At 42.9% G+C, this 13,716-nt stretch overlaps 1 protein-coding gene across 1 annotated transcript in view; it reads right to left on the bottom strand.

The window, feature by feature from the left end:
- Window positions 1–8,574: 8,574 nt before the first annotated feature.
- Sh3gl3 (SH3 domain containing GRB2 like 3, endophilin A3) overlaps window positions 8,575–13,716 on the bottom strand; it is a 160,510-nt gene continuing 155,368 nt past the window's right edge. Inside the window, exon 9 of the mRNA XM_012513814.2 lies at window positions 8,575–8,901. Coding sequence (XP_012369268.2) covers window positions 8,696–8,901 — 206 coding nt within the window. The 3' untranslated portion in view covers window positions 8,575–8,695. The remainder of the gene's footprint in view (window positions 8,902–13,716) is intronic.

The following is a 13,716-nucleotide window of genomic DNA, read 5'->3' as shown; positions in this document are numbered from 1 at the left end:
TCTGCTGGTAAGTCATCAGAACAATTCTCCAGCCCATGCTGTCTTCATGATTCTAGATCCAATGGCATTTGCCACTTACTTGCTCTGGGATGATGTCATTGTATCTGTGTCACCCTCTCCTATCCCATTTCTTCTTTTCTGTGCCCTACATCAAAATGAGTGATATCCCTACCTCTGTCACATGTCAGAAATCTGGGACTGTCTTAATTACCCTTCTCTTGTTGCTGGGACAAATACCTGACACTCAAAGTGAAGGAAGGAAAGGTTTATTTAGCTCACAGTTAGTGGAGGTTTCTGTCCATATTCAGCTGGCTCCAAGGCAGAGTGGCACATAGCAGAAAGCAACTTTTCATGGTGGCAGCAAAGAGCAAGAGCACAAGGGAGGGGTAGTAGCAGCTGAAGCAGCTGACTTCTCTTCTCTCCTTACATTGTAATGCCACTAATCTGCCCCAGGGTGGGTGCACCATCCACACCTACAATAATCAATCACAAACTCCAGAAACTGCCCCATGACTACATGAGGCTTTATGGGGACACCTATACACAAACCATAAAAGGGAGCTTTGACTTACCTCTCCTCTTATCAATTCGACCTGTCTGCAAACTCTAAAATCTATTATCTTTTATGGTATTTTTATCACTTATATCTGTAGGCCATCACAAGTTCTTGCTTGTGTTTCGAAGGAATACAAAGTAATCATAAGAATCATTGATTCTTTTTTTTTCCCTATATTTTAGGGAAGGGCCTAGTGAGTATTCAGGGTCTCACTACTAAATCAGACTCATAGTGATCCACCTGTTTACAGCCTCCCAAGTGCTGGGATCACAGGCTCGCGCCACCACGCCCAGTCTTAACTGACCTCTCAGCGCACCCCAGGGGCAGGGCCCACAGGACAGGCCCAGAAATCAAATCCCCAGCCACTGCGCCTGCTTGCAGGTGCTTTAATCCACTGAGCTATTTGGCCAGCCCTAAGAGCTTCTTTCTTTCTTTCTTTTTTTTTTTTTTTTTTCCAGCACTGAGGATTGAACTCAGGACCCTATACTTGCCAGCCAGGTGCTTATTCTACTGAGCTATCTCCCTGGCCCTAAGAATCATTGATTCTTAAGAGCCAACTTTTTGAAAAAAAAAAAAATTCTAACTTATTTTATTATAATTATTAGCACATATTAAAACAATATAATGGGTTTGTGATATTTTCACACGTGTGAATCACATAGTTTCAAAGCCACCTCCCTTTCTGCTTTCTTAATCTCTACCCTTTCCCCACTGTTACCTTTTACTCCTCTAATAGCCTCCCTTCTACTTTCATGGGTTTTTTTTTTCTTATTTCTATATTCCACATACAGGAGAAAATATGGTATATTTGTCTTCTGGGATTACTTGGGATTTTTTTTGTTGTTGTTATAATGGTATTGTGTCACCTTGAGAAGTTTAGAAGTTCAACTTGCATGGGGTGGGGATCCTTATTTGTAAACATCCTCAACCTGTGCAGGAGGAGGACACAGAGGTAGTGTGAGTGCTACACACACCCTTGGTGATGGTGGGCGGGGAGAACCTGCTTATAATATAAAGGAGAAAAAGAGGTTTGTTTCTTGCTTTTGCTGTCTTCTACTGCCTTGAAGTGTTGCCCCTGTGGCATGTGCCACTCTTTCTTGGAGCCAGCTAATTATGGACCGAAACTTCTATACACTGTGAGTGAAATACAAACCTTTCCTTCCTTAATTTTGGGTGTCAGGTATTTTGTCCCAGCAAGGAAAGAAAAACAAGATATTGGTATTAGTGATTTCTAGTCTAATTCTACCATTTCATTACTCTGAAGTATTACCCAATAATAATACTGCTCTTAGGATAAAGCATGAAATCTCACAGCAGGGCATGTAGCACCTGCACAGTTTGATCCCATCTACCTCTGTGCAATTACCTTTTGCAAATTCTATCTTCATTTCTACCTTCAGTGTATGACTGTAGATTGGGTCTATATTTGCAGTAATAAGTAACAAAAATTTCAGAGATTTAATAGATGCTGTTAATGTCTTGTTCATGGCAAATCTGGCATACGTTGGCTAACTCTCCGGAATAAGTATTTCTGCTGAGGTCCCCCAGTGGTCCAGGACCCTTTCATCTGTGGCTGAAAGAAAGAAGAGAAATGAAGACGAGATAGATAATTCACAGACAAAAGCTCAAGGACTCTCCCACTAATACCGACCTGCCCTATGCAGGATGTTAGGGAGATTAAAGGATGCTAATTAGCAACAGGAAAGCATGAATGAATAAAACTTACTTGTATGGGTAAGTGTACAGAACACTTTAAAATACTGTATTACTATAATGGTGACATATAAACTTAAAGTTTAGCATAAAGGGTTAAAAATAAAAATTAAAATAGCTATGGAGGCTGTAATTTTCTTTTTTTTTTATGTGTCTGGTATAGGGTCTCACTACACAGCTCAGACTAATAGTGATCCTCCTGCTTTCAGCCTCCCCAGCATTGGGATTATACGTGTGCACCACCACACCTGGTCTCGATGGCTGGCTCAACATGTCCGGGCACGGGGCCAGTGTGGCTGATGGTGCCAGGGATTGAACCCCGGTCCCTGTGCTTGCCTGAGCAGGAACCTAGTCTGCTGAGCTATCTCGCCAGCCCTGGAGCTATAATTTTCATTGTATATCTAATATAAAAATATGTAAATTGTGATCTTAACACAAAATAGGAACCTTAGAAGGGTAAAAGAGAATATAGTTTCAATGCAATTAAAATTTAGTCATCAACTTACAATAGATGGTTATAAGATTTGTTGTGGAAGCATTTTAGTAGTCACAAAGAAAAAAAACCTAAAAGTTGGTGTTTTATAAAGATAATCAGGGCTAGCCAGATAGCTCAGTGGACTAAAGCGCCTGCTTAGGCGGACGCAGGGGTAGGGGTTTGATTCCTGGCCTGCGGAGCCTGCCCGGCCCCCGGGGCGCGCTGAGAGGGAGATGGAGACTGGCGTGGGGGGCGCACACCTGTAATGCTTGGGAGGCTGGAAAACAGGAAGGATCACTACAAGTACAGGCTGTGTAGCGAGACCCTAGAGGCCACCTACTAAATAAAAAAAAAAAAAGATAAAGAAAATAACAAACATTTTAACTAGCATAAGAAAAGAAGACTCAAATAACTATAATTATAAATGAAAAGGAAACATAATAATTGATGCCACAGAAATGCAAAAAAGTCATGAGTGATTACCACGAACAGCTACATGCTATCAAACTGGAGAACCTAGAACAGATGGATAAATTCCTAGAAACACACTCTTCCCAAGATTGAGGAATGAAGAAAGTGCAGTATAATAGATCAATAATGAGTAATAAACTGAAAGAGTAATATAAAATCTCCCACAAAAGAAAGCCCAGTACCAGACAGCTTTACCAAAATAAAACAAAAGATCCTGCAGACTAGACTTCTAAATTTCTTGTATATGGCTAGCATTATATCTTGATACCAAAACCAGGGAAAAATACTACCAGAAAATTATAGACCAATGTTTTAAATCTGTAAATGCGGAAATCCTCAATAAAATTGCAGCTAATTGAACAACACATTAAAAGTATGATACAGTATGACCAGTTGGGGCTTACTCCTGGGATGTCAGGTGTTTCCACATATGCAGATGAATAAATGAGATGTGCTTCACACTGCTGTGGCTGCTCAGATCAAAGGATCCAGCCCCACAGCCTCGGCAGGATACAGGCTCCTGTGTTTCTCCTGCCTTCTGGCCTTGTAGAGAAACAAGACCGTTGCTACCGTGGTTGCCCCAACCTGGAGACCCAGAGCAGTAGCCTTGAACGTCACTACATATTCAGTCCTCCACCCTTCTGTCTCCTCTTCCTGAACTGCTCCTGCCTCAGTCTCTCCCAATCATGACCCACCCTGGCGGACACCCAGAACAACATCCGGGCATTGCCCCTGAAGCTGCTGCACACATTCCACAAGCAGCTGTACAGGTAAAGCTGTACACCCACCCCAAGCTGACCTGGGGGGCAGCATGTCATCAGACAGGATCTGCAGCTGTCTGTGCGTACACTTCTCCAGCCCGGCTGCCATGTAGTTAGGCACACAGTCTAACCTGGTAGCATCACACTCAGATTTCAAATTGTATTACATACACAAAAGTCAATTCAAAGTGGATCAATAAAATAAGACATAACAATAAAACTCCTAAAAGAAAACATGGAGACTAGCTCTTTGCACTTATATAAAACAATTTTTTTGGCAACAAAAGTAATATCTAAAGTATGTAAAAAATTTACTCAACTCAGTAACAAAACTCAGCAATGACTCAGTAAGAACAACAAAATGCTGATTTTAAAGTGGGCAAAAAACCACAATATTTTTAGAAAGAAAATACAACAGGTGTAAGAAAACAAGCTCACCCTCACTCATCAGCAAGGAAGTGCAAATCAAAACCACAAAGGATTAGCGTAGTGCTCTATGACCTGTGGCTTTGGTCCTCAGTATCAGTAATCTGTAATCCACTGTGGTCTGAACACATTACATGGACAGTGCCAGAAACAAGCAGTTTATATCTTTTAGCTGCGTGCAACTCCGAGCAGCAGGATGAAGTCTTGCTCCATCACGAGGGGACATGAGCCACCCTTTCGTGCAGTGCACCCATGTGGTCTGTGCTGCCTGCCCAGCTGTCGCCCAGCAGCCATTCCAGCTGTCAGCTCGACTGCTGCACTGTTTCAGTACTTGTGTCCAAGCGACACTTATTTTTCTTAATAATGGCCTTGGTGTGCCAGAGGAGGAATGCTAGCAGTTCAGAATGAGAGGGGAATTGTGAAGGATTTCTTTCACATGAAAGGTGAGGTTTTCAATGTGATAAGGAAGTAGAAAAAAGTCATGTGCTGTAGTTTTTCACATCTGTGGTAGAAGCAAATCTATGAAACTATGAAGAAATGATGCTAGTTTACTGTCACATTTCAAACTGTAAAAGTTATGGTCACAGTGCGTGATAAGTACTTAAAAGTTGAAAAGGTATGGAATATGTGCGCAGGGAAAAACATGGTGTATACAGGATTCAGTGCTCTGTGATTATCGCTTCTCAGCCTTTTGGCTAAGATCAAGTGTAGTGCTCTGTGATTTCAAGTACAGCATCCACTTGGAGTTGAAGAACATGTCCTTTGTGACAAGGGGAGAACACTGTATCAACTCACACTTAGTAAGATGGTTATTACCAAAAATACAAGAAAGGGTCGGTGGTATAGCTCAGCGGACTAAGCACTTGCTTAGGTAAGCGCAAGGGCCAGGGTTCAACCCCAGGCACCACATGCCACACTGGCCCTGCCCCCAGGCATGCTGAGCTGGCAATGGAGTCCAGGCGTGGTGGCGCATGCCTGTAATCCCAGCACTAGGGAGGCAGAAATCAGGAGGATCACTATGAGTCCAAGCTGCGTAGTGAGACCCTGCACAAAAAAAAAATCCTTAAAAAAAAATACAAGAGATAAACATTAGTGAGGATTTGGAGGAACAGGAAAACCTTTGTACACTGTTGGGAGAAATGTAAATTGGTATAGGTATTATGCAAAACACTATGCAAAAACTACTATTATAAAAAATGTACAAGTACCAAGTGCAGGCACTAGTAATGAAGTTAATATACCATATTTAAATATAGCTAAGTGCGATGTTTGTCTTTTTGACCCACTGGTATGGGTTAAAAATATTTTTAAAGTGGCATTAGATTAAAGATAATCTAATACAGGGGCTGGAGAGATAGCTCAGTGGTCTGAGCACCCAGTACTGCATGCTGTGCCAGCCCCTGAAACAGGGCACGGTGGCGCATAGCTATAATCCCGGTGCTGGGCAGGCTCACACAGGAGGATCACTATGAGTCTGAGCTGCATAGTGAGATCCTGTACCAAATAAATAAATCTAATACACAGAATACACACAAATATATATATATATATATATATATATATATATATGCCTCTACAATTACAAGAGGTACTCAAAAGTGTGGCCATTCACTTCCAGAGGCTTATTGTTACAGCAAGCTTCTGTTTGGTTAACCTTGGTCACTGAGATTGCTGCACATGCATTTTTAATTTCTTCTCCAAGGCCCAGCAGTGTAGTAGGGTTTTCTGAGCTATATGGCATCCCCTAGGGTCCCCCATGTGAGGGTAACACATCTGTTGAGAAAACCTCCTACTATTCTTTCTTTGCCTGAAGTGTGTCTATATTGTTTTTGGTGGACTCTGTATATAGATGTTTCCAGTTTGCCTATAATGTAGGAAAACTGGAAAGGTATAACAGTATGAGTTTACAGGAGTTATAGAGCCATAAAATACCATGCTATCATTATCCAGAAGACCTAGGCTAACAATTATTACTAAGCAAACGCGAATCATAATGTATCTCCCAATCTGTGTGAATGAATATGCAGATGAGCATCTACGTACGCAGGGGTAAAAAGGGAAGATAATGAGAGTGCTGACAGAAGTCATTACTTCAAAGTTACGCGATAAAAGGTGATTTTGGCTTCCTTCTTATAACTTTACATGCATTCTGAATTTTTTCCACACTACACCTGTATTTCTTCAACAATTAGAAAAATAAAGCTATCTGAACTTTTAAAATTGTGTTGACAGCTAAAATGTCAAGGGGCATATTTAACAATAAAAGGTAAAATTTGTGTGGCTTTTTAAAAGATGAAACAAAACTTGAAGCAAGTTGTCGAGTGGTCTTCTGGGTATAAAGCCATGAAGCGCAGAGGGCTGACACACAATTCAGAGTCCAGGGCCAGGCCAGGTAGCAGCTGCTGGTGTGTTCATGCTCTGCCCTGTAAAGGGCACTCTGCTCAGCAGCTGGCACCACCAGCCACCCTTAACCACAGACACTTGCAGCTCTCTGCCAGGCCCCGATCATGGCAGCTCCTCTTCAGGGGCTGTCAAGTGACACAAGCACCACGCTAACTGCTCGACAGAAATCAAATGTAAATTGCTGAGTCGTTTATTATGAAGCCAGAGCTTTGTGGATACCTCTCACTGAACTTCACTTACTATTTCCCAAGAAAGTTGCCTAAACGTTTTTTGGGCATTAAGAAAGGCCTTGGGTTTTCATTTGCTTGATAAATTTCTACTGTGGCAGCTGATGGTATATTTTAAAAGACCAACTTGTGAATTTATATAAATAAACACACCACATGAAGAGAGGGAGTGTAGAAGGGTGAAGGTCATGGGCGTGGAAGGGGACCACTTGGGTTAAAATCCCAGCTCTGCTCATTATAAAATATAAACACTGGAACAACTACTTAGCTTTTCTGCTCCCTCATCTAAAAAACAGGCCTCAGGGCCAGGTCTAACTCAGAGGGTGCTTTCTTTATAAAGACCGAATGGATTTGTTCATGTAAAGTGCTTGGCAAAACCCTGGTACATACATGGTAGCCCCTTCATAAATGTTAGCCAATATTGTGCTTTTACTATAGACACAAGAGGTATAAGTATTTTGGATAAAGTGGGTGCGAGCATGTGTGTGTGTGTGTGTATGTGTGTGTGTGTGTGCACACATACACGTGCTCATAGGTGGTTGGCAGCAAAGGATGTTGTCATAAATTCACTCACTACCATGGACTCAGAAGACTGAACAAACTGCTTTAGTCCCCAGGTTTAGAAGACTGTTCCAGCCTCTGGGCATTTGCTTCAAGTGCCAATGACAAAGACTTGAGTGGGGGTGGGGCATCAAACAATCTGAGCTCAAATTTTCCATCTGCCCCTTCGGGGTTGTTGACCCTGGGAAGTCATCCAGTGAATCTCCTTTATGAAGAGGGGGAAACACCCCTTTCTGCCCTAGGACTGCTGTGGTGCCTGCTGGGCCAAAGCTCATGACATATGCCTGTCCTGGTTCACTGAAGATAGTGGTTACATTAGTGGACACTCGGCCCAACTGCCGGCCACTCTACCTCCTGAGCATCCACCACGGACTTGCCTGAGAAACCCTCCTGATCCCTGACGACAGACAAAGCTTGAGTTTGGCTCTTCTGTAAACAAACTTGAAAGCAAGTGGAAGGCTGCCCATGCTGCCGTGGCTGGAATGAGTCCACAGAGGATGAAGGCCTTGCTCTGGTCAACGGATGTCTTCAGGAACCACATCGGGTCTCCAACTGTGCCCCTTGGTCGGCCAATGGGCACAGGAGGATTCTGCAGCATTTAACACTGTGCTTAAAACATCCACTCAACATTAAAAATCACCAAGGCCTTTTGCCAACACAGTGTGCCATGTTTATTGGGCTATTCGCAGGTAAGCTTAAAACGAGGAAGAGAAAAAAGACTAGATGCCATCAGCAGTGTCAAGAAACAAAATATTTAGCATTTCTTAGATTTGAATGTTGCATTCCACTGCAGCCGAACAGTATATAGGCAATTTGCTGACGTATCTGCAACAGGTATGATTTATTTTTTAGCAACCAGAAGCAAATACATTTAAGCAATGACTTATTTGAACAATAAGCAAACTATTTTCATGTAACAAGAACAAAAAAATCATTTATACAAATAAAACTGATACAAAATACATTAGAAAGAGAACACACATATAAAAGTCATTAAGTTGCTCAGAGCGCACAGAGGCCACAGAACACCACACCACACGGCGAGAACATTGGTGTGAACTCATTCAGTCAAGAAACTGTGTCCCAAGTTTGAGTTTCATGTTTACTGAGGTAAAGGCACAATCACTTCCACGTAATTGATGGGGAAGAATCCAGATTCCCCATGTATAATTCCTTCATACCAGTTTTCATCTATTTGGTTGGTTAATGTAATGATGTCCCCTTCTTTAAATCCTAATTCTCCTTGGTTTTCTGGATCGAAGTCATACAGACCGCGACAGCAGGGCTGGTCCATGGGAATGTTAGAACCTGTCCGCACGATACAGAGACAAAAAGCACAGGTTAACACTGCAGGCAGTCCCTGGGAAACTGGGTGCTGCAAGCAGCCAGAAGGACAAGCGGCCCTGACTCCTGCCCTCCCACCCCCAGGCCTGGCACACCTCCCTCTGGGGTCTGTTGGTGGTCTCTGGCTGCCTCATCTGACCTCTTGGGCTCAGGGTCCACCCTCTGAGCCCTCCAAGGCAAAGGACACAGGCTAAGCCCATCTGCTTGGCATGGCCACCCAGCCTGGCCTAACACCCAAGGCAGGGGCAGAAGAATCACAAGGCCCATCCTCACCCAGTGGGAACATCTAAAGGACAAGGCAAAGTGGTCATCACCTATGATGCACAGCATTGAGGAGAGCAGTCCCGAGAGCCACCATGGTTAGATAAATCTTTTTCCAGAGCTAGTGACCAGGAGCTGGACTTGGGCAGGACGGGGGCAGGAGGAGAGTAAGCCAAGTAGCAATGGGCAGAATATCCACAGACTAGCAGGATATCTTGAAGTTATTAGACCAAGCCTAGAGTTCTCAAGAACATTTGAAAATGCACTCTGTCCTAAAACTACAACATGGCAAGAGAAAGTATACAAATTTGAGAAAAGTCATCTGTAACCTACAGAGACAACCAACATAAAGCTTTCAGATTTCAGGCATCTTTGTGAATGTGTCTGTGTATATGTTTACATATAACTGTTTTCTTTAAAGCATCTCCCTGTACATAGCATGTTCCCAGACTCCTTTTTAGCAACCAGCTGCAAACTACGTCAATATAACACAAGTTCTTTAATCAACTGTTGGGAATTTGAGGTTCTTAGTCCTTTTCTGTTTTTCTTTATGCTTCTATTTTCTCCTCTTTCTTTTCCTTCCTTCTTCCTTGCTTCCTCCCTCTTTCTCTTGCCTCCTTTCTTCCTTCTCTTTCCCTCTCTTGTGGCTTTCATAACACCTTGGAAAAAAGCATGTCTAAGTTTATGCATGTATGCACACAAAAACATGCAGTTTTTCTTGAGGATAAATTCCTAGTCATGGATCTGATGGTCACAGAACATTAATCCTTCCAAGATAATTTACATTTACTGTCAATTTATTACTCTATTATTATTTTTTAAATTTTTTTTTGTATTTTTAGGGAAGGGTCTTCAGGGTCTCACTACTAGATCGCACTCCTAGTGACCTGTTTACAGCCTCCCAGGAGCTGGGATTACAGGCATGCGCCGCCATGCCCAGTCTCAATTGCCATCTCAGTGTGCCCCGGGCGCGGGGACTGGGGGCGGGGCCGGCACGGCAGGCTGGGGATCAAACCTCTGGTCCCTGTGCCTGCTTGCAGGCGCTTTCATCCACTGAGCTATTGGCCACTCCCCCATTATTATTTTAATAAAATCTTAGGAGCTCCTTTGACTGTCATATTTGATACAGACATTTCTGGCCCTTTATCTGTCACTGTGGTACAAATAATGCCATCTTATCATCATTTGTAGTGTTTTGTTTGTTGGGTTTTTTTTGTTTTTTTTTTTTTCAGATTATACTGGTGATGGGTTAACGAATGTGGTTTCTCTTTTGTTTGGGCACATGTATAGCAATTAAAGCTCTATAAGCAGGAAGATAACTGTTTATTCATTATTTTTCCACTACCATCATATAGAAATATTAAAGCTGTGTCCAGTGTTTTCCTATTAGAATGTTTACTTTTAATCTATTTGGGTTTGGGGGTGAAAAGGTAAAGCCTATTGTTTTTAATGATGCTTAAGCAATTATACCAACATAATTTAATGAATAATCCACGTTCTCAGTGGAATTCAAATACTACCTTTATATTTGTCACTTACTTAATCATTATGGGCAGTAGATCTATTTTACTTCGTTTTGTTCTATGGATCAATTTTCATAATAATACTGCATCAGTTTAAATATTATAACTTTAAAATAAATGCTAATAACTAGTAAAAGCAAATTCCTAGCTATTACTCTTATTTCAAAATTTCTTAAGCATTCTCATAAAATCATTTAACTGGGTAAACTTTTGTATAAGTGCATCTAGTTTCTCCCAAAATATCATTTCAATTTTGACTAGATCATCCATTTTGAGTATTAATTTAGGAGTTAATTGAGGATTAATTTTAGGAGTTTTTCAAAATGACTGATCTCTTGCAAAGATCACTAATTCATGTAGTATGTCTGTATTGGTAGGTCAAATTAAGTTTGTTACTATTTTAAGATTTTATATCTGTAATTTCAAGCTGAAATAATTTTATTTTGCATGTTGTCTATTTTTAAAATCCAATTTTTCTATTCATATGTTTCATGTGTGGTAAGACACTGTAGAGTTTTATCTCAAGCTATTAAAATGGTAGTGTACAAATGTCAATAGACATTTATCTATCATATGAGTAGACTTTATTTCATCTATTTTTCTAAAATATTCATATTCTGAAAATTGGTGGGGGGAATCACCCCCCACGTACTATGGGTTTCTGAACATAGGGGATTCCTAAAATAGTTTAATATAATGACTTAGTGTACCTGGGGAGGAGGTGGGGTCACCTCACTCCAGATCTGTTATGGTTTAGAATCTAAAATGTCCCTCTATTTAGTGGCTGTATCATGGGTGTGTGGTAACTGGATTAGTCCACTAGTTGGATTAGCAAAATTCGGAGTGCAGGTAAATGGGTTTACTCAAGACAGAAGACCACTTGGGTGTGAGTGGCACCAACCACTAGGCTTGTACCCTGAATGGCATAACAAGAGAATGAAAGAAGGGAGGCTGCTGCGTGCTGTTTCCTGCCTCTCCTCCCAGGGACTGCTTCTCCTCAGCCATGCTGTCCTGTTTTGGAGCCAGCTGAGTCTGTACAGAAGCCTTTTATGAACAGCCCAAATAAACCTTTCTTCATTAACTTGTGGGTACTGGGCATTTTGTAACAGGAAACAGTAAGACAAGGCGTCTGTAGTCCCTAAGGCCTTCAGCTACCCCACAGGTCCCTGTGAAGAGATAAAGGTGAGGGAGGAGCAGGAGGGGAAAGCCCCAGCCACATGAAACAGTGGCTCCCTAGAAGGGTACAGTGGCAAAGACCTCTGATGAGGACTCAGAAGACAAGACTGTCCCTCAAGAAGGAGATATAAGGAAGTTGAAAGCCACTCCAGGAAAGCTATTTTATGCTTTCCATTTATATTTCTTTTCTATTATTATGAAACCCTTTTTTCCCCTTTGGATTTAAAATGATAGTTGAAGTAAGGTCTGCTGGATATTCTATTCTGTCCTCACCCATTTTTTTATACCCAAGTAAAGCAAAAGAGTCAAAGAGGGTGTTTGGCCCCTTTGTTAATGGGTGGGGAGGGGATGGACAGGGCAGTTTTCCTGTTGGGAGGATTTTAGGATGTTGGACTTAACAGTGTAAAGTTCACTGAGTATTGTCCACTTTGCCCATTTCTCTAACCCACAGGGCATCCTCCTCGAGTGTCACCCACCCTACAGCCTTCTCACACTCAGGCAGGTCCACATGGGCCCACATCAGTCAAGGTTTGGGGTGGCATCAGGGTGGCTCCCCACTGCTTCCTCTGAGAAGGCTCTTCTGCTCAGCAGCACATCCAAGGGCCTGCCCAGTGCCCAGGATGAACCTGGCAATGACATCGGATGCCCAGGCAGTGTGGCTGGGCATCAGTACTGCCTTAAGTTTCCCAGGGCTTCGGGTGTCCAGGGGAAATGAGCAGCACAATGGACGCTCATTTATCCATGTTCCGTCCCCAGAGCCCGGAGGACCTGAAGGGCTTCAGCTGGTGGGAGAGGGAATGTGGTAGTGGTGAGAACCTTTCTCCCTCTCCTTCCCAGTGGTGACTCACAGATGGCTCACCCTGTAGCCTCTGGTCCCACTGCAGTGACCTCTAGGTGTTCCTCTGGGTGGCTCCTCCTATGAGAGGCCCTGTATCCCTCCAGTCTGTACTTCCTTTTGTCATAATGATGAAATTGAGGAGAAAAAGGATTTAAATCCTGGGGCTTAAAAGAGAACAGCATTTGAGTGATTTTGATGCAATGGGGAACCAAGAGTTCCCAGCACGGAGCCCTTTCATTGTGTCCTTTGGTCACACACTGCTTCTCTGGGTGTGGGGGGGCTGGCAGCTGAGGACTGCTACAGCTTGAGTCACTGGTCAGCAGTGCCACTAGTGTTCAGGGTCTTAATGTGGTGTATGGAAATGTTCAGCACCCTTTGAGCATTTTTCCCACTACCGGTTTTTCAGAGGAGTCAGATATGCCAAACCATAAGGGATGCTCAGGAAGTATTTCCTCAAACAGAAACTGTAAATGCCAGAAGGGACTTTGGCATCTGTCATGAAGCCTCCCCTTCTCAAAGAGATGGCATTACTTCCAAGAGGTCACGACAGCCTGACCCCTGGGCTAACTCAAAATGAGACTCCAGGGCTCCAGACCCCATACTGTGGCCTGCCTTGCTTCCTGTCACCTCCTACACAATCTGTGACACTGCAAACAGGTTCCAAAGCACATGTTGGCTATCATGCTGACTATGGGGACAACACTTTTCTCCTGACATTTATTCTACAAGCCACCTGCAGTGACCAAAGTCTATGCTAAATGGCAGGCAGTGTACTTGTGCAAGCCACCTACCTGTCACACACAGAATGCATCAGGGAAAAGGTAGGCTGCATACCTCTCACTTCTCTTCAGTCATCCCAGGCAAGCCACCACTGCCACGCTGCCCACTGTGATATTCTGAGAGCAGCACTCACGTCCCATTCCCTTAGCACACAAACACAGGGCACAGCATTTCTCAGAGACTGCAGTGGGGAGGCCTATG

Source organism: Octodon degus, unplaced genomic scaffold (assembly GCF_000260255.1).
Source record: "Octodon degus isolate 3935 unplaced genomic scaffold, OctDeg1.0 scaffold00002, whole genome shotgun sequence".
In the NCBI taxonomy this organism is placed as follows: Eukaryota; Metazoa; Chordata; class Mammalia; order Rodentia; family Octodontidae; genus Octodon; species Octodon degus.
The sequence above is the reverse complement of the archived record's forward strand: the minus strand, read 5'-3'. Positions and strand labels throughout refer to the sequence as shown.